The following is a 20,657-nucleotide window of genomic DNA, read 5'->3' as shown; positions in this document are numbered from 1 at the left end:
GATTGTCTTTTTTGTGCAGGTTCCCTGGTGTGATAGTCTATTTCTCTCTCCTTTCTGTGCTTGTGGCTTCCTCCCTCCCAAGGTGAGTTTGTTTAGCCCGCCACTGCATCTCTGCCCTTCCTACCCCCTTTGATGTGGCCTTTACTCTACCTTTAGTTGTAGAGTTTCTTGTACCAGTCTTCAAGTCATCTTCTGGTTTATTTACACTGATATGAGTGTTATCTACTTGTATCTGTGGGACAAGGGGAGCTTATGGCCCTTTCACTCCACAGTTTTTCCAGTCTCTCTGTTATTATTATTTTTACATATAGGAAAGCAATATGTTTTGAACAAAAAAATTTTATACTTTACTGAAGTTTTTAATTGGGTTTCAGAATTCTTGTACTTTTTTTAGTGCTTCACCTAGGTATTGTTGGTTTGTTTTCTCATTCAGTCATTCAACAATCTGATGACGGGGTGGAGAGTAAACTGGAGCGATGGGAAACTGTGCTCTTGACACTGTCCTTCCAAGTCCTGATTGACCTCCTGTCACTGTGAATATTGATTTCATGAAGCAAGATCAATGTGAAGTTCCATTGCTCATAGACTCTTTTCTTTTCTGGGTTTATTTTATTCAGCAGCTCTCAGGCTACTTTTCCTCATTCTCCTCTAGCCCAGATTTGCCATCTGGTCTCAACTCAGTCAGAAGCTCTGATCAACAAAAAAAGAAATTACTTGGCTGCAATTTCTCTCCTTTAGTCCTGCATCTGGTTATTCCTATCTTTATCCCTCTTGGTTGGAGCTCATACTAGATTCCTCAGACTTGTTCAGTTATTTCCCACATACTATACTGACTTTGTGATTAAGGAAAATATCCTGTATTTGTGGTCTAAATTTAATTGAAAATGAATTTAATTAAATATTCTTTTTTCATTCAATTCCTACTTACTCTCTTGAGTTGATTATGGGTACTGTGGCTATTCCTAGTTTTCACCTATATTTTTGTTTCTTTTTCTTCTTATTTATGACTTTGGAAATAGATTGTAGGCAAAAGAACACATTCACTATCTCCCTAGAAATCAATACATAATTATTTTAATAAGCACTCAGTATTAGATATTATTTTATGCTTTAAGTATCATTTCTTAACTTTTTAAAATCTTACCTTCTGTTCAAGATGTGGAGCCTAAGTTGTTTTACACTTACAAAGCCTTTTTTTAAAATTATTATTTATATACATGACTATTTTCTTATTTAAAGTAGTTTTATTTTAACCCTTGATTATGGTATTTTCTCATTTCTCATTAAGATGTGGAAGTTTTATCTTTATAATACTACTGAAAATTTTCCCATTTCCTATTTTTGATATAGAGTACTCATTAAAAAATGTGTATATAAGTAAGTATATAAATGCATAAATTATTTGAAGATTGGCCATATGTTCTTTCTTAGTACATAAATATTTGTTAATTAAGTTAAATATTATAAATTTTGAGGAGCCAGATTAGATTTTCAATAATGATAAAATCTGATTCTCTTAAAATATATACTACTTCCTTTATATATTGTTTCATGTTTTATAGTAAGTGTATAATTAAACATTTACAGTAATATTGTGATACTATCTGAAAGGCCAGTTCACACATTTTATAACCTCTGAGCTTATGTGAGTTAGGTGAAAGAGTGAATGTAAAGTCTTAGCAGATCTCAGTGTGAAACTCCCATTGAAAACATTAGGCATTGGGGCTCCTGGGTGGCTCAGTGGGTTAAAGCCTCTGCCTTTGGCTCAGTTCATGATCCCAGGGGCCTGGGATCAAGCCCCACATCAGGCTCTCTGCTTGGCAGGGAGCCTGCTTCCTCCTCTCTCTCTGCCTGCCTCTGCCTACTTGTGATTTCTGTCAAATAAATAAATAAAAATCTTAAAAAGAAAAGAAAAGAAAACACTAGGCATTATTTTTTAATCAAATAGAGCAATTGTCAATCAAACACATTATCAATCACTAACATGTATTGAGCACTTATTGTATACCAAGTATTGTGCTTAGCCCTTTATTCTCATCATCTCCTTCAGTATTCACAACAAACCTATGAGGTCAATATTATTACATAGTCAACAATTAAATTAGAAACATTTTAGTTTTGTTTCATTATGTCTACAACCTCCCTCTAAGTGATATTTTTCATAGCATCCTTAGTTGGAATGGAAATATTTGCGTAGATGTTTGATAAAGAATCAATAGTTACCTTAAAATAAGACTGAGCATTGAATATAGATAATGAACCATTTCATCATTAGTTATTTGATAAAGTAACTTAAATGAAACATTCAGAGTCAAATTTTTTTTAAAGAGTTTATTTATTTATTTGACAGACAGGGATCACAAGTAAGCATAGAGGCAGGCAGAGAGTGAAAGGGAAGCAGGCTCCCTGCTGAGCAGAGATCCTGACATGTGACACGGGGCTCGATTCCAGGACCCTGGGATCACGACCCAGCGAAGGCAGAGGCTTCAATCCACTGAGCCACCCAGGTGCCCCATTCAGAGTCAATATTAAAAGTAATTTCTGTATTGTATTTATGTTCTTCAATAAAGCCCATCCATTTCCTTTTGAAAATACACTTTATTTTAAAGCTAGTCAATAAAATCATTTATTTTTACTAACCATATTATTTTAAGCTAATGAAAAGACTGGTAGATATATCTATTTTAGTTATATGAGAGATATATGAATCATAAAAACTGGCTGTTTTGTAGATATTTTTGGTAGGTAAACTGTCAGCCTCCATAAATGGGTTGTCATGTTGTTTCATTTATTTTTATTATTTGAACTCAAATTAACTTCGCAGTTTCACACTTTATCTATTGTGAATCTGAACCAAGTAGGACAGAAGAAAAGGTGCAGTTCCATTAAGCTCTAACATATCATTGGCTGTCAGGTAAGCCTTGTTACGCTGTCCATCCTCATTTAACTATCCCACAAGATCTCTTAATGAAGTTAAGCCCCAAGTTCACTCCAATAATTCTGTGGCAAGAGTTTGTGCAATGTAACAATTCATCACTTGTCAGGAAGGCACTTTTAGTTTATACATTTAATAAGGGCATCCTCTAGCTTGGTTAATTAGAAGTGAACAGTTTGCATATTTACTAAATGCAGAGTGTCATTGCCACCACGGCCTATTGCCTACATGAATTATTTCTCTATCTGCAATAAACAGCTGGGTAATTATTACTGCCATAATCAGATAAATTCCCTCTGTAAGGCTTTTCTTACATGGCAATTCTTTGAACTCATCCAAAGCTGAACAAAATTTATGAACTCCAGCAGCTAGGCCACTTTTTCATACTATGGTGTCCCTGTTCACTATTTCAAGGACATAAGTAGAAAACCATTTATATTGTGTAAATAAGGAGAATAAATATGATTACCTAAAGATAACATTTCAATAAACCTCATTTTTAAAGTATAATATTCCGATCTCAGCCAACTAAATGATAGCGATTTGGCTTTATCTAATTGTATCTACATGACAGGCTCTTTTAGTAAGGAATAACCTGAGATGTAAAGAAAACAACATTTTTGTTTCAAGAACCAAATTACTCTGTAATGTTAGCTGTACATATCACTTTTTCTCTGTAGAATCATTTTATATGTAAAGATACGATTAGTATAGCAATTAATTTGGTAGAATTTAGATAAAAACACACTAGAGTGTCTAAAATACAGTGCATATTCTTGGCCTCAGAAACAGTCTGTTGTAATTAGTAATTAATGACATAATTGATATAATCACTTTATGGACTGTTACCCACTCATCTTTCCATATACTATATTTTTAATATTCTTTTTTTCCCATATACTATATTTTTAACAGGAATGTATTACCTTTAATGTATTGCTATTTCAAAAAATTTTCTAAGCCAAATATATAAAATGAATAAAAAGTTTCATTCCTGAAATAGAATTAATAAAAGGAAAAAGCTTATTCCATTGGATATAATTTCTTTATATATATGTATTTAATTTTTTTCAAATTTAACTCTTTACACAATGAATTTTAGTTTATAAAGTTACATTAAAAAAAAGAATAAAAGAAATAAAGACCACAGTAAAGGAAAATACAGAATGATAACTATCTTGGTGTGATTGATCAGGAAATATGATTAGTTAAGTATGTCCCATGGTGAAAATGTAAAAAAAAAAATGCATATGCTAAGAAACAGCTTTTTCTAGCCCTGATAAAAAAGGAATTTCACATTCAAATCTTCAGTAGGATACACTGGTAATGTAATGAACGGTGACTTCAGTAATTTTTATTTTAAATGGGGAAAAAAAGCCTTCTGAATTTCAAGTGTCTCTTTTTTGTGGTGATATTAAAAAAAAAAAAAAAAGCCAGAGTACAGCATTAAGTTATTAGTCATTTGAAAGCAAAGGACTAAAATATGTTGGTTTGTGGTTTTAGTACAACTAAGAGGAATGGATGAAATGAAGTTCTTATCCCTCACTTATCCTAGCTGAGATCCTGAGCTCTTGATATGAGATGGGCGGAAGAGAGTTCCTTCTTTTTCCTTTTTAATTCTGTGATAAAGACTGGTAAAGCTATTGTTAATATTGTTGATTGAGAATGTATTTATAGAGTGGAAATCAGATTGGTACTTGATATATTTCTGTACAAATTTTTTCACTCAGTACTTGAGGATATGTTTAAGTTATTGAGAAAAGTTACCGAGAAAATGCAATTATTGCCAAAAAATTATTTTTAATTCTATCAGTAGGCTTTTGGGCCTTCATATTATTGGGTTCTTTAAAGCATAAGGCACTGTTGATCCTTTTTTTTCTCTAATCTCTCTTACAGCTTAGATTCTGTAAGGCCACTCTCTCCTGGTTTCCTTTCTACTTTTCTAATGGCTTCATCTTTGTTTATTTGTGTATTTGCATTTATTTGCCTGATCTTGAATATTAATTTTCTCTCTTTGATGCATTTGCCTTCTTGCTGTTTGTGCTCTGGACAATCACTTCCTCTTCTGGGATTTTAGCTAACACTTGTATGGTGATGATTCATAAATCTGGATACTCGCCTGCTTTAACTTCTTAGACTGATTATAAGATAGTTGGTCAATAAGCAGTATTCTAAAACTCAGATAATTTTCTGAAATTATATGTAATATACTATTACATGTGATACTTCTTTAAAATATGTTGACCTCATCCTATCTTATTGTATTGCTTTAGGAGAGCACCCTGATTAATTCAGAGATGTGCCTGGATTGAGTATTGAGTGTACTGCATGCAAAAGCATCAGCAATTATTTTTGCTTTAAAATGATGATAACACATTTTAAATGAGAGACAATGTGTGATTTTTGAGTGAACACAAAGTAAATATGATCTTGCAATTCTTTTAGCTACCTCAACTCTAAATTCTCCCCCAAACAAAAAGTCAGAAGCTTGATACTCCTTCACAGCTGAATCACTGTGAAGATACACAAAGGAGAGAAAATGCAATGTGCCTTGATCTACCCTTATGCAGGGAAGCCCCCATGCTGTGTCTCAAAGTCACCATCTGTAAAGTCATTTCATTTCACAAAGAAGAACAGGAACCTTGTTAATAATACCTGCCCCTTACCAACCTCAGTGGAATGTTGTGAGGTTGAATTAATGTCTGTGAAGCACTTGGAGCTCCTGAAAATAATGCACTATGTAAATACATTTTATTGTTATACCTACTGTTGTACTTAGCTCAATGTCACTCTCAGTTATTTGACATCATATATATGATATAAAATTTTACTTCCTTTTATAGCAACCATCCAGAACAGTGAAAAGAAAATAATTTTTCAGTGAAATATGTGCATATATTTAGAAAGAATACTACACGAAAAAATTCTTTTCAACTAAGTTTATTCAAAGGAGCCAGAAGAAGAAAAAAATTGATTTTCATGAATGATCTTTGAATGGAGTCTTATTGCTTTTTAAAATCATGCAAAGTAGGCAAATGAAATAATGGAGCAATTGGGTGATCCTTTTTTATGATCAGAGTGAAGTCATGGTATTGTAATTTTATAACATCGACCATTATCTTCTTTTTTACCTTTTCCTTCTCAAAATATCTCGTCTATAGAGTACAAATTTGCTAGCATTACCCTTCGAGAGTGCATTCACCCTAGGTCAGGAAACCTTTCTTCTACTCTAAAGTGCCTTTCCCCCACTTTGCTGTTGATGGACTACATCTTCCAAAGGTAGCCAGAGTTTCCTGTGAGTAATCCAGCCTCTTTTCCTCCCTGATCCTTTCTCCCAACCCTTTAGTTCAGTTCCCAGTGCTGCCACCTACAGGAAGCCTTTTCTGATTTCTCCAAACTTAAGCTCTGCCTCTGTGTTTCATTTTCTGTCCGTAGTCTAGGTGGTTATCTGTTTTTTGTTTTTTTTTTTTTCGTTTTTTGTTGTTTGTTTTGTTGTTGTTGTTGTTGTTGTTGTTATTTTATTTGTAAGCTGCTTGAAGGCAGGAATTGGCCTTTACATCTTTTTATTTCTTTTAATATCTTAAACATACTAGTGACTAATTGACTGAATAAACAAATGAGTGTTAATGTTCTTCATGATATTCATTCTTCAAGTAGCTTAGGCATTTTGAAGAGAAATTCATCTATAAAGAAAGGATTTTTGAAAGTCGCTAAAAATATTTTCTGAAAGGACTCTTGTAAGTCTTTTCAGAATGTTAAAGTCTCAACTGCAGGTTTCAGAGTAAGGCATGGAGCTCAGGAGCAGCCTGAGTGTTTGAATATGAATGACTGTGTGCTATACAGTCCTTAATTTTAAACTGTAATTTCCCTTTATAAAATGCTGCCTGAATGAAATTGGCAGCGCCTGTCCAACAGGTCCAGGGCCCCAGTAACCAGGTAGACAAAACAAGTGGGTTAAATGCTTTGACTGATTTAAAGGGAAGCTTTTCTTTCTAATGCAAATGTTTTGGGTATTTTTCTGACTTCTGGAGTATCTATTCCAAGGTTTTATCATTCCCCAAATCGTTTTGAATGTCACACACCAGGTTCAACCATGTAATTGGCTTCCTGGTTAATATTTTTGTTATATTCTAGACTATGCCGCCCTTTTTCCTTTTATTGTCTATTTATTTGGTTAAATTAATATGGACATATTGAGAGAAGATAATTATGAAAAAGAAAACAAAACGCATTCAACGAACATAACTAAAATACTCTTGTGTCATAATACACCACAGCAAAAAGTAATGCTTTTCAACTTCTCTTTTTTTTTTTTTTTGAAGGCTTCTTGCACATCACTGACTTCATTTCCCATCAAAACAGAGTGAGGACTCTGGAGAATTGTTTGAATCCATTTCCTTAGAATTATTTTTTCTTAAAGATGTCACAGAGGATGACATTTTGTTTTTATTTGAGAGATTATGTAACATTATTTATTATCAGTTCCTTCTGAAATTTTGGTTATTTAAAATTTTGAAACAATCTCTGTTTTTTTATTTCTCTGCCAAAATTATAATTTCCATGAAAATATTGTGTGCATATCATGTCTCCTTTGTAGTATTTCTCTGTGCTTTAGCTTATATGGTGATACTCATATTAAAATTCCTAACTGACTATAAGACATCTCTTTATGATGTCATATTAGTGAGTAGAATTGAATCATCTTAATTCCTCAACAGAATTGATAATTTTCATTGCTGCAGATTATGCTTCTCAAACTTTAGCAGGCAAGAAAGTGCCCCAGGGTCCCACCCACCAGGATTTCTGAGTTGGTCTGGGGTGGAGCCAGAGATTGTGCATTTCCAACACTTCCCAAATGAAACTGATGCTGTTTTCCAGAGACCACACTTTGAGAACCACTTTATAGGTAAAGAGCCAGAATCCTGGTTCTTCCCTCCTTCCCAAGAGAGGCTTTCTCAAGGTGGCTTCTTATCTCTTCTAATTAAACCATCAGAAGGGATGAATTGTATGACTAGTCAACTGCGAAATAGTTAAAAAGAATAGTAGCACTTAGTTTATACTAGATATTAGACCAAATACTTTGGGAGGGACACATTAATGAATAAACTGTAATCCTGACCTTCAGGACCTCACTCAGGACTTGGTGGGCAGAAGCCCAGAAGTTGTGCGTGGATGCAGCTATAATATATTGTAGAATGTAACAGACATATAAAAGGATTTTGAGAGTGGAAACAGTGAGAGATTAGTTATCATTGAAGTGATCTATGAAGACTTTTATTTTTTAAAATATTTTATTTATTGATTTATCAGAGAGACAGAGAGCACAAGCAGGGAGAGTGGCAGCCAGGGAGAGAAACAGACTGCCGGCTGAGCAGGGAGCCTGATGTGGGCCTCGATCCCAGAACCCTGGGAGCATGATGTGAGCTGAAGGCAGCTGCTTAACCCTCTGAGCCTCCCAGGTGACCCATATGAAACCTTTTTAAAGAAAAGAATAGAGATTTTTGTTTTTGGGTTCTGCACCTACAAAGATGAGAAGATAAAAATTATAAAATTTTTTAGTAGCATATTTTGAAATGCATAAGAAAATCAAACAATGGCAGAATATAGTTGACCCTTGAACAATGTGGGAGTTAGGGGCACCGACTCCCTGTATAGCTGAAAATATACGTATAAGTTTTGACTCCCTCTAAACTTAACTACCAATACCCTGCTGTTGACTGGTAGCCTTACCAATAACATAAACAGTTGATTAACGCACATTTGTATGGTATGTGTATTCTGTATTCTAGGATAAAGTAAGCTAGAGAAAAGAAAATTATTTTTTTCAAAAGATTTATTTATTTATTTCAGTGAGAGAGAGAGAGAGAGAAGGGCAAAAGGGCAGAGGAAGAGGAGAAAGAAACCCAAGCAGATTCCCTGCTGAACCCAAGAGCTGGATGCTGGGCTCAACCCAGGACCCCTGAAATTAGACTTGAGTGGAAACCAAGAGTCACACACTCAACTGGTTGTGTGACCCAGATGCCCAGAAAAGAAAATGTTACTAAGAAAATTACATAAAAGAGGAGAAAATACATTTGTCATATTGTAATGTATTCGTTGAAAAAAATCTGCATATAAGTGGACCTGTGCAAGTTCAAACTTATGTTGTTCAATTGGATTTGGGCAAAATGTGTGATATGAGTATAGTATTTTGCATAAAAGGATGAATTTTGGTGTGAGACCTGTATTCAAATTCTAACTCTCACCTTCTAGTTCGGGAGTTTGGACAGAGGTTTAATCTCTGTGACTCTCATTTCCTAATCTATAAAATAGGGGTGATAATACTTCCTTACTGGATTGTAAAAGAATTAAAAGTGGTAATGTGTATGTTTTAGGCAGGTACCTCTTAGAAATAAAATGTAAGTGTAGGATAAAACTGGTAAGACTTTATTTGTTAAACTGATAATACCTTATTAAACTTATAATACTTTATATTACTGTTCAGGGGAGTGAGGATGAGGAAAAGTGGGAGTGAAATGTCAGAGATTGAAACAGACTCTGAGTGCAGTGGTTTGGTACAGGACTGTATTGGGGGGGCCTTTGGGGAATACCATCAGAAAGGTGGTAGAGAAGTTGACCTGCATCAGAAGTATTAGCCAGTCGCTGGAAGCCCAGGATTTGGATGGGTCTTCAGAGTGGACCCAAAGTGAGACAAAGGCTCTGGGCCTATGTATTCCCTTAATCACCAGTCACTGGATGCAGGCTGGAGGGAGAATGTGGAAAAAACCCGAGACCGGGCAGCTATTCTCCCATGGCTACTCATGCATTGGTTCTATAGGGAGGGGAGGGATGTGTTATGGTTAAGTTCCTGCTGCCATGGTCACCACTTCCTATGGAGTCCCATAGTGACTCAACAAGGTACACCATGTATCCACTGCATTCTCCATTAGCCACTCGGGTTTGCAACGAGATCTCGCAGCCGTGATGGAAAAAAGGAACATTTATTTGCATGGCTCTCTTCCCTTTCATGCTTCCCACCAGCCATGACTCTCTGCCTCTTAGAAAACCAGATTCCTTGGGGCGCCTGGGTGGCTCAGTGGGTTAAAGCCTCTCCTTTCAGCTCAGGTCATGATCTCAGGGTCCTGGGATTGAGCCCCACATCGGGCTCTCTGCTCAGCAGGGGGCCTGCTTCCTCCTCTCTCTCTGCCTGCCTCTCTGCCTACTTGTGATCTCTGTCAAATAAATAAATAAAATCTTTAAAAAAAAAAAAAAAAGAAAACCAGATTCCATACTTTGATTCATGGATTTTATCCACAACTTGCACATTGATCAGAGGAGAGAAAAGAAGAGATTGTTGAGGAGGTTGAGAAAGTGTAAAAGATTAGCATCCAGTTGAGTTGATAAAGGAAGTAGTCTAGAACATGGCTTAGAGTGAAAATTCAGTATATAGCTAACACCCGTGTAGGGCCTACCTGTGTGGCAGCCCACTCTGAGTACTTTATGTAGATTAATGTATTTGTTCTTCACAATAGCTTGATGAAGAAGACACTGATACTAATATATTTATATTTTATAGACGAGGATATTGAGACTCAGATATTAATCAGCTAGTAAGTAGCACAGCAGAGAGTTTATAACCAGGTATCATTTCCGCGTTCATGCTGTGAACCATTGCACTGTATTGCTTCCAAGTAGCTATTTTTAGTTTTATTATTGCTGTCATAATTAGAATATGTAAATATTTTAACATTATAAATATCATGAACATTAGCAAACTATATTGAATATGAAAGACTTTACAAAAGTTTTGGTAATTTTTACCTTTATTTTTAAACTAGTATCACCAGATAATTTATATATATGAAAAGTGGTACAAGAAGACCTAAGACTTACCCAGGTTTCTTTAGCTATACAGTAGGAAACAGGGATCATAATAAAAAATGTATGTGGTTCATTCAATAAAAAATATCTTATGCATAATATTTCTTGTATCAGGATGACTACAGCCTGATCTGCAATTAGAGAAACTGTAAATCTAAGGATCCTAATTCCATTTCTGCCATTAACTGATTTGTTATTCAGAGTACATCACTTCATCTCTTCATGTGTTACCATATTTGTAAAATAAGGTAATTAGTAACTATCCCATATATATCACAGGGTTGTGTTATAGGATAGAAGTAAGACAGTATATATGCCTGAAATGAAAAAATATATTGAAAACAGCCTGGAATTATTTGGGAAAAAAATGAACTGTTTTAGAAGTACTGCATTAAAAAAAATTCCCTAGGTAAAAAATCGATAATTTTTATAATTTTATAAAGAAACCTAGTTCGAACAGTTTCCATCATTTAATCCTTAATGTGATCATAATTTTTTATTGCATCATTTACAGTGAGACATCTCTTCATTGCTATTGATATAACAAAAACTTGTATATCAGGGATAAAAATTTATTCAGCTCTTCCTACTTGGTCATTAAACAAAGAGTATTTGACATGAATATAATTGTGATGTTCAGTATATCTGTACACTGTCCAGTATGGCAATAAATCAGGAACACAAGATTGGCTTTTTTCAAAAATTGTATAAATTTATTTAATTAATTACTTTTGTGTTTTGAGACTACTACAGATTAATTTTTCTAATGTTTTGTCAAACTTTTTTGGTTTTACTTTTAGGGCTTCTCAGTTCCTTCTGGGTTTACTGTGTGTTTTCTTTACATACTGGAAACTGACATTCTTTTACTTATCTTTCAGTTTTTGCCTTCCTTGTCAAGCTCCCTGAATACACGCTGTTTTTAGTTTACATTTTCATATCCAGAAGATGGACTGTTTTTACTACATCAAATAATTTACACTTTTGATTTTGTATCCAAGCCATATTACTTCTTTGCAGTTTACCTGTTCATGTGTGTGTGCAATTATATTGGATACTTTTTTCTTTCTTATGTAAGGTCTCTTCTTATTCATTAAATTATTTATAGAACACAAACATCTTTGTAGATGTATTTTTTTTTATTTTTGTGATTGCTTGGAAAATTACTGTGCTTATCTTTGGAATGACATAAAATTGGATACATGCATATCTGAGTAATTATCCTTATAGAGGCAGTTCACTGGTTATTTTAAATTATCTTTAAGACTTATGAGAGGAATTATAGAAGAAACACTTTTTACATAATATTAAAAGTAAAGATGAAAATTAATAATGTATTCAGTTTTTTATGTAACATGTGATTGTTATTTTTCCTGGTAAAAATTCTCATTTATTCATATGTACCTGCCTTGAAATTTGTACCTTAAGGACAAAGAAAGGTCACCAATCCTTCTAACTCCTGGTTCTTTGTCAAAAATGGACACAGTTAATGAGGTTTGTTTGGTACAGAACAAATTCTCAGACACAGATAGAGATCCTTTCAATGGAAACAAATTTGTTTGGCTTTACCAGGTTACTTAGCGATTAATAATAGCCTTGAGATGCAGGTCAGAAAGGTCATTGTACCAGCTTGCCAACACAATCTAAATGTGCAGCTAGCCCAGCTCTGTGGGCGCAGAAGCCCCCAAAATACTATGCATAAAGTAAAACAGGCTATTTTCTGACTCCTTTTTTCATATTAATAAGCAATTTTCAAGAGAAGGGTGGCAAAATGAGGGCCATGCCACTCCAAGTAATTCATTTATTTTGCAATTTAATCTTATGTTGAAAAAAATTGCTCTGCTGCAATAGCATAGCATGGTGATTTTTAAACGTCAGTGTGTTTCATAAGTAACCTTGTATGAAGTATTGTATTAGTAGCCTTTAACAGAAAATTGCAACAAAAATATTTCTAGACATTGAAGTAGAAATGAGAATCTTTTTTTTTTTTTAATTTTTGGAATCTTTCCCTCTACTTTCCCTTGATATCTTTAGGGTAAATGCTCAATGATTTAATAAAAGTTAAAATTTTACTTAAAGAACTGGACACTAAGTTGCATTATCTGTTTTTTACAAAGAATAATGTATAATTTCAAAACATTATTTTAACATGAATAGTTAAATTTGTTCTGTGAAAATAAAAGATTTTTTTTCCATATTTGATAATATCTTATTCTGTTTACAGGCGTTTTTTTGCAGAGTATATTTTACAAGTTTGGTTTTTGTTTAAATTTCTTAGATATACACACTCAAATGATGAAATTTTCATTATTTTAATAGAACTTATCATACCTAGAAAGCCATGAACTTGTTCACTTAGTTTAGCTTTTATTTTAATTATCTCTATAACTGAACAAAATCACCTTTCAAGTGCAGCATAATACATGTTGGTATTATTTGAACTATTAACTGGAGTAAACTAAATTAAGCATATATATAAAACCCATCACATTTTCAAAATTAGCTCATTAGTATACAAAATAAATGATTAGAGATCTGTAAACATGAAATCAAAATTTAAAGGAAATCAGTAGCTCAGACATTTTCTTGGGATATTTAGGTATGTCCAAAATAGCTAATCTTCAACCAAAGAAAATGGCAATGTAGTTGTTCACTTCCTTGGCACTTGATATATTTCCTCAGCTGTTGAATTAGTTATAATATGTAGATATTTGATTTAAAAAAATTTAACCACTGAAAAATCACTTAAATGCTTTTTAAAGATTGCAAAGATTCAGGGGAATGTGCAGGTAAGATCGATCACCCCACTGATTTTGATGGATGTGGGTGATGGTAGCCTCAAAAACTTACTTGATTATCATCAGTGGAAGAAGGAAAATGTTAGCAGATTTTTAGTATCATAAATAACTGCAGATCGTTTTGATGCAGGGAGGCACTGGAGGAGTTTGCAGAGATGAAAGAAAGAGAAGAGAAGAAGGCCGACCTCGAAAGGGAAGAGAAGGAGAGAGATTACCAGGCCCGAAAGATGCATTACCTCCTCAGCACAAAGCAGGTTGGTCTACCTATCCCTGACAGCTCCCGTAAACCACTTGGGCCCCTAGCCTGACAGAGATGAAGTAGCAGGCTGAATGGGACATGACTTGTTGAAAAGATATCACAAAGACACTGCTTCGAGTTCAATTCTGTGCTTCTGTGTAGGTGCGCGGGCACCGTGACTCGGCTGCGACAGCAGCTTCACAGAGGCAGCGGCTGGGACGCCGGCAGAAGGGTCCCCATTCTGAGTGGCTTATTGTTTCGCGAATTGATCAAGAGCTAAGAAGTTATTAAACTGAGGTCGCTTTCAGGTGTTCTCTTTTACTGGAGCTAATGTTGAGATGAGAGCCATTCTTGCACCCTTTCTAAATTTTGTTGCACATTTTCAAGTAAAGCTTGGAACAAACCTGCTTCAGCAATTGCATCTTCTTACTGTGATACAAATGTGGAATTGGGAATACTTAGAATGATTTTCTTATAAAGGGTAAAACTTTAGTGCCTCAGATTGTACCGTAGTTGCTAGTTGCTGAGAAAAAGATACATTGGCCTGTAGAATATTCTGCTCACAAAGAAATATGGTTAAAAAGCAACATGAATTGGTGCCTGGGTGGTTCAGTGGGTTAAAGCCTCTGCCTTCAGCTCAGGTCATGATCCCGGCGTCCTGGGATCGGGCCCCAAGTGGGGCTCTCTGCTTAGCGGGGAGACTGCTTCCCCGCCTCTCTCTGCCTGCCTCTCTGCCTACTTGTGATCTCTGTCAAATAAATAAATAAAATCTTAAAAAAAAAATCAACATGAATTTAGGGATTGAAGTATGTTTTGTTAATTGAGCTTCAGGCGGGAAACTAGCAATTTGTGGGTTTTTATTCTTTCTCATAGACTTTCAAGTTAAGTCTTTGAGTTCCAGCTGGAGTCACACATGCAGATGTCTCAGACTTGGGCAAGTCAAATCTGATTCTGTGGTGGAAGGTCGCGGAGGGTGTTACCTGAGATTAAGTGTCCTGCTTCGAGGCATCCAAATTCAAAAACATTAAGTACTGGACTGGCCATGTACATTTAGGACAGAGAACTGCACTTCTAACTCTATTTGGTAGGCTAATTAATAATAATTTCAATAATGATAACTATTTTAGTGTTTACTTAGTATTTGTATAGCTGAGTTATTTCCATTTAACAGATAAGAAAACTGAAAGAGAAAATTATGGTTTGATTTATAGACACATATGATATGATTTATAGACACAAAACTAGTAATAGGTCTGCTACTCAAATGGAGGTCTTTAGATTCTAAATACTTAGGCAATAAAGACAATTTAAGAAATTGTGGGCACCTGGGTGGCTCAGTGTTAAGCGTCTGCCTTCAGCTCAGGTCATGATCCCAAGGTCCTGGGATGGAGCCCCGGTGGGCTCCCTGCTCAGCGGGAAGCCTGCTTCTCCCTCTCCCACTCACCCTGCTTATGTTCCCTCTCTTTCTGTGTCTCTCTCTATCAAATAAATAAAATCTTTAAACAACAACAAAAAAATTAAATAAATAAAAAATTGAGGTATTTTTAAGTTTCAATTATAAATTCATAACTGTAAAAAATTTATCCGTATAATTGGTGGGCTACACTTTCCTAGATGTAGAATCACATAAGGAGTTCTTTTTTTTAACTTTAGTTATTTGTAATTTTTATTTTGATGAAACTAAGGGAGGCATAATATATCCTTTAATTCTCTAAACCTGATAGTAATTATTGGGTAGAGTTACTTATTTTGATAACTCTGAATCCCTTTTATACTTTGAATCTTCTTATTCTGAGGTCTTATTGCACTGTTTATACTTATATGATGGGTAGTGTAATGGCAGAAATGATTTTTTGAGTGGTGAGATCAGATTTAACAGAAACATTTATTAATTTACTTTTATTTAGTGTATTTAGATATCGGGTTCATAGAGGAAAATTTTAGAATGTCCATAAAGGCTAAGTTATTTTACTAATAAAAATACTAGAATAGCAGGGGGCACTGGGTGGCTCAGTCGGTTAGGTATCCACCTTCTGCTCAGGTCATATTCCTGGACTCCTGGGACTGAGCCCTACATTGGGCCATCTCAGCAGAGAGTCTACTTTCCCCCTCCCCCTGACCCTGCTCGTGCTCTCTTTCAAATAAATCAGTAAAATCTTAAAAAAAAATTTTTTTTAAATAATGGAATAGCAAATATCCATGCAGTACTTACCATGTGCCACAGAGTATGGTAGATACTTTATATGCACAATTTCTTTATTTTGATTTCATTTTACTTTAAATTTAAACACCTGGTTTAACAAATTATTTCACAGACTTGACCATGTGACTTGACTCCTGGATCTTAATGAGTTTTTAATACTACCACTGTGTTTTAGCTGTGTTTGTGTTAACAAATACAAGCTGTCAATGCCCTAGCCCATTTTCCTTCTTGTTTATACCTTGCAGACTACTGGTAATGTCCATGTATATAAACTTAAACTGATCTCTTGTTTCTAGAAATCCTTGGCATCCAATAGAATGATTGTTTTTGAGGCACTATGACAGTAGAAACAGTATGGGCATTGACATCAGAGCTAAGTCGGCACCCAGGCTCTCCCACTTAGGGTAAGATATCAGAAGATCACCTGGAATTGTCGGTTTCACTCTACAATTTGAAAGAACATTATGAGAATTGAATATAATATATTTAAAATACTATCGGGCCCTTCATGTTCCAGTAAATGATAACAGCCCTATTATTAGAATTTAATCTATCAAGGGGCACCTGGGTGGCTAAGTCAGTTAAGTGTCTACTTTCGGCTCAGGTTATCATTCCAGGGACCTGGGATTGAACCCTATGTCGGGCTCCCTGCTTGGTGGAAAGCCTGCTTCTCCTTCTGCCTGCTTGTGCTGAGTCTCTCTCTCTCTCTCTGTCAAATAAATAAATAAAATATTTTTAAAGAATAATTAAAAGATAAACGAAGATTCTATACATTTTCTTCTGTTTGTCTTAGTTGTTGGAAGCGTTCATTTTCTCATTTCTTTGCTTTAATTATTAATGAAGATTAGTTAGAAATATTTATAGTGGTCTTTGCCCAATATTCTCCTCCCCCATTTTACAACTGGCCTCACAGACCTGAGGGCAACAGAGGGGAAATGATGTTCTTAAATCCCCTTCCTTGGAGAGGAATATTACATATCAGAGATTTTCATTTGGTTCTGACAAGTTGGTCTATTTATTTTGTCATAGTGATCTTCATATTTGATCACAAATAACTGGAGATAAAATACAACCCTTTGAGCCTATGTAGACACTTTTATTCTCAAAGCAAACTTTTTTTTTTTTTGGTACTGAAATAGAACAGTGGTATCATTTTAGTCTCATCTGTTGACTTTGGTCAGGGAATTAGTTTTACCAATGGGGCAGTACCAGAAATTTCAAATGTTTTGTTCCTTAGTTTTTATTATGATATAAAAAGGTTGAATTTTAAACTGATAAGTCACAATTATAAACCATCTTTACCTAAACAAAAGTATGCAATATTCACCTTAACCTAAACAAAGATAAGCAACACTAATATTAATAAATAGATTGAATATAAATCTTAACTTTAAAAGTCTTCAATTATTCCAGATAACATATTTTGAGTACCGACAATCTGTCTCATGCTGAACCAGGTGTGGGACATACAAATGTATACTATGTGATCCTTAACCACAAGGCGTATTCACTCTGATTTCAGTCTATGCCAGACAAATGATTTACCAGAAAGAAATTTGACACCTTTCAATTGCAGTTTATATAGGTGGTCTTATTGAAATTAACAACCACTTATATTTATGATTTTGTGATTCCATTTATTGTTTTATTTTCACAAAAATCTTTACTTTCCCTAACCTAAAAAAGACCCAGAGAATGAAAGACACATGTTTCAATTTGAGTATCAGTACTGATTTTCTCAGCACAACTTGACTATGGTTGAGAAATTAAGCTGCAGGTTTTAAAACATTACTAAGATATTTAAAGATTAAATTCATTGCTTGTTTTAAGAGTTTTGATTTCAAATTATATCAAATGCACATTTAAGTATAAAATAAAAGTCAGATATGAATTGAGTATTTGTTATTAAAGGCTTAAGTCACTTTTAACTCTCAATTTATACGGTTATTGGAAAGTTTACTGAATAAATATTCAAGTATAAATAATTTTTATAAGTATATCAGGATAGGAAAAGTTCTGCTGATGTATTTAAAGGGATTAATACTAATAGCCTTTTTAGAACTATTTTTTTGGTGATTTCAATAATTTAGGAATGATTTATAATGATACATAATGATAGTTTGTAGAATATTAATTTTCATATTGAATTTTCATAAGTCTAATATAGCTTCACTTAGGTGAGTAGATATAAAATGTTAATTCAGACGAAGAATGCTTTAGAAAAGGTAAGGAATTTTCTAAGCCAAAATTGTATTTGTGAATTCATATATAGGTAATAAATGAAGTTATGTTGTTATTTAATTTTTAATAATTTTAGGACTCTTATGCTGATATATTGACATACTCATACTGATAACCTAATTTCAAAGTCAGTGTTCGTAACAAATCTGGTGTATATCTTAAAATAGTTCTAAAATATTTTCCCGATTTTTACTGATATTAAGTATCTCATCTTTATGCAAGCAAATATGTTAACACTAATAGGAATTACACAAGTAAATAACTAATATTGCAATGAGTGAATTAATAGACCCCTCAGGGTTTTATTAATTAAAAAGTTCAAGTCATATTAAAGCACCTTTTGTATATGTTTATTTCAATCAGAAAGCTGAACATGGTAACTTATTTGCATAAATAATCAATCACCATTTACTAGTAGTAATAAGGTTAATTTGTTGCTACAGACATAATAGGATTAGTCAATTATATTTCCCAGAAAATACTATTTGTTATGCACCCCATCACCTGTAAAACAGGATTGAGTTTAGCACCCTTATTAAATGAACACATCAAAAAAATCTTTGTCCCTGTAAAAGTTTTATGAAAAGAAAGCTAATTTTAGTTGATTTGAATAAGTAAAATGCAAACATTGCTTCCATTTGTAAATTTAATTTATCTTTCTGCGAAGATTGATTTAATAAAGTTATTTATTTTGATTCAGTAACCAGTCAAACTAAATCTAACACATATAGGACACATTTCCTTTGAAGAAAATCTCATTTGCAGATTTGTTTTATTCCAAATAAACTGACTTTCATTCCCGTCCTTGTTCTTGGGTAATAAATTATGTTGTCTGCTCCACCTACTGGTAGCTACATGAAAAAGGCCTATTGTTGGCTTACTAGAAGATACTGCAGATCCTCCTGGAGAACAGCAGAGTTACAAATCCAAGATTCAAGTACTATATCATAGTGTTTAGAGCTATAGGTTATTATGTAGAATTATATACATTGTTTCCTGATCAGTGAAAAATATAACTTTTTTATTTCAATGTGCTATTAAAAAGGACAGATACGAAATATATTCATGAGTAAGTAGAACTATATGTATTTTATTTTATAACAATGGCTTTTAATAGTTTGTACATATTTACATTAAAACTAAAATGAAAATTTATAAATTTCACTAAAATTTGTAACATTTTATGGAAATGATTTTCACATCATCACTTAAATGTTTTCATTTTTTTTCTTTAATGGGTCGTTTTTATGTGGACACTGAATTAATGGTTTTCAGTTATTTAAGATTCTTTAAAAAGACCCCATGCTCCAATTAATATTAATAAAACATTGTCTTTCCTTATTTTTTGAGAGAAACACATGGTTTCATCAACTTTATTTTTCAAAATTGTATCAGATCACATGTGTATATGAAAGGAAAGTAGCTTAATTTAAAAAACTTAATATAACATGGGGTGCTTGGGTGGCTCAGTCTTTAAGCATCTGCCCGCATTGGGCTCCCTGCTCGGCAGGAAGCCTGCTTCTCCCTCTTCTGCTCCCCCTGCTTGTGTTCCCTCTCTCACTGTGTCTCTGTCAAATAAATACATAAAATCTTTAAAAAAAAAACTTAATGAAAATAATTGATACTCTGTTGATATGGATATCATATTAATATGGATAGCATGTCCGTAAGACAAATCTATAAGGTGAAAAAATGTGTAAATGAAGTAATACAGTAAGTCTTCCAAGCCCTTTATTGCTTTCAACTCTTTCTCCTCAAAATCATAAATGGGGAGATTCTGTGCTTAATATGTGATTGCACACTTTTAATTTGAGGTAATGAAGTAAGAGAAGAATGGCAGTCTTTCAGTGTGTACCTGCACATGGGCAAGCGTGTGTGTGTGTGTGTGTGTGATGTATCTCCGTGTATATGGTGTAGTTGGAAAGCATCTTTGGATATCCTTCTCATAAGGCATTTTCCTTAATCAATGGCATACCACAGCAATAGTTGGGAGATCAAGTATGATATCAAAAAGTACCCCTATAGTAACTCTCTGGAACACACTTTTATACCTCTTGATCCTTATATAAAAAAACCACTTTTTTGGCTTAAAAATACTATGTTCCTCTCTCATTTCTAGGCTGGACACCCCACTTTCTCTTTTTTTCTCTCTGCTCCCTTCCCCATCTCTGTATTTCCATAATATACATGCAAAAGGGTGTATGCCTTGATATTTATGGCTGTTAATCGTATCCACTATGTTGAGTATATTACATTTTTGATCTTCATGGCTTGATGCAACCTGATTTAGGGCGTTCACATGGTTCATTGCTTTTGCTTTTTGGCTTTTTTTTTTCTTTATGTGCTTTTTTTCTTTATTTGTCCAAATCAGTCTTTATTTTGATC

The 20,657-nt window shown here is 34.0% G+C and overlaps 1 protein-coding gene across 3 annotated transcripts in view; it reads left to right on the top strand.

The window, feature by feature from the left end:
* Nucleotides 1–20,657, top strand: part of SPATA17 (spermatogenesis associated 17) — a 178,718-nt gene that overhangs the window by 56,409 nt on the left and 101,652 nt on the right. For all 3 annotated transcript variants that reach the window (XM_044266823.1, XM_044266824.1, XM_044266825.1), the window contains one exon: nt 13,721–13,844. In XM_044266823.1, coding sequence (XP_044122758.1) covers nt 13,721–13,844 — 124 coding nt within the window. The remainder of the gene's footprint in view (nt 1–13,720; nt 13,845–20,657) is intronic.

The sequence above is a fragment of the Neovison vison genome, chromosome 10 (genome assembly GCF_020171115.1).
Source record: "Neovison vison isolate M4711 chromosome 10, ASM_NN_V1, whole genome shotgun sequence".
Taxonomy (NCBI): Eukaryota; Metazoa; Chordata; class Mammalia; order Carnivora; family Mustelidae; genus Neogale; species Neogale vison.
The sequence above is the reverse complement of the archived record's forward strand: the minus strand, read 5'-3'. Positions and strand labels throughout refer to the sequence as shown.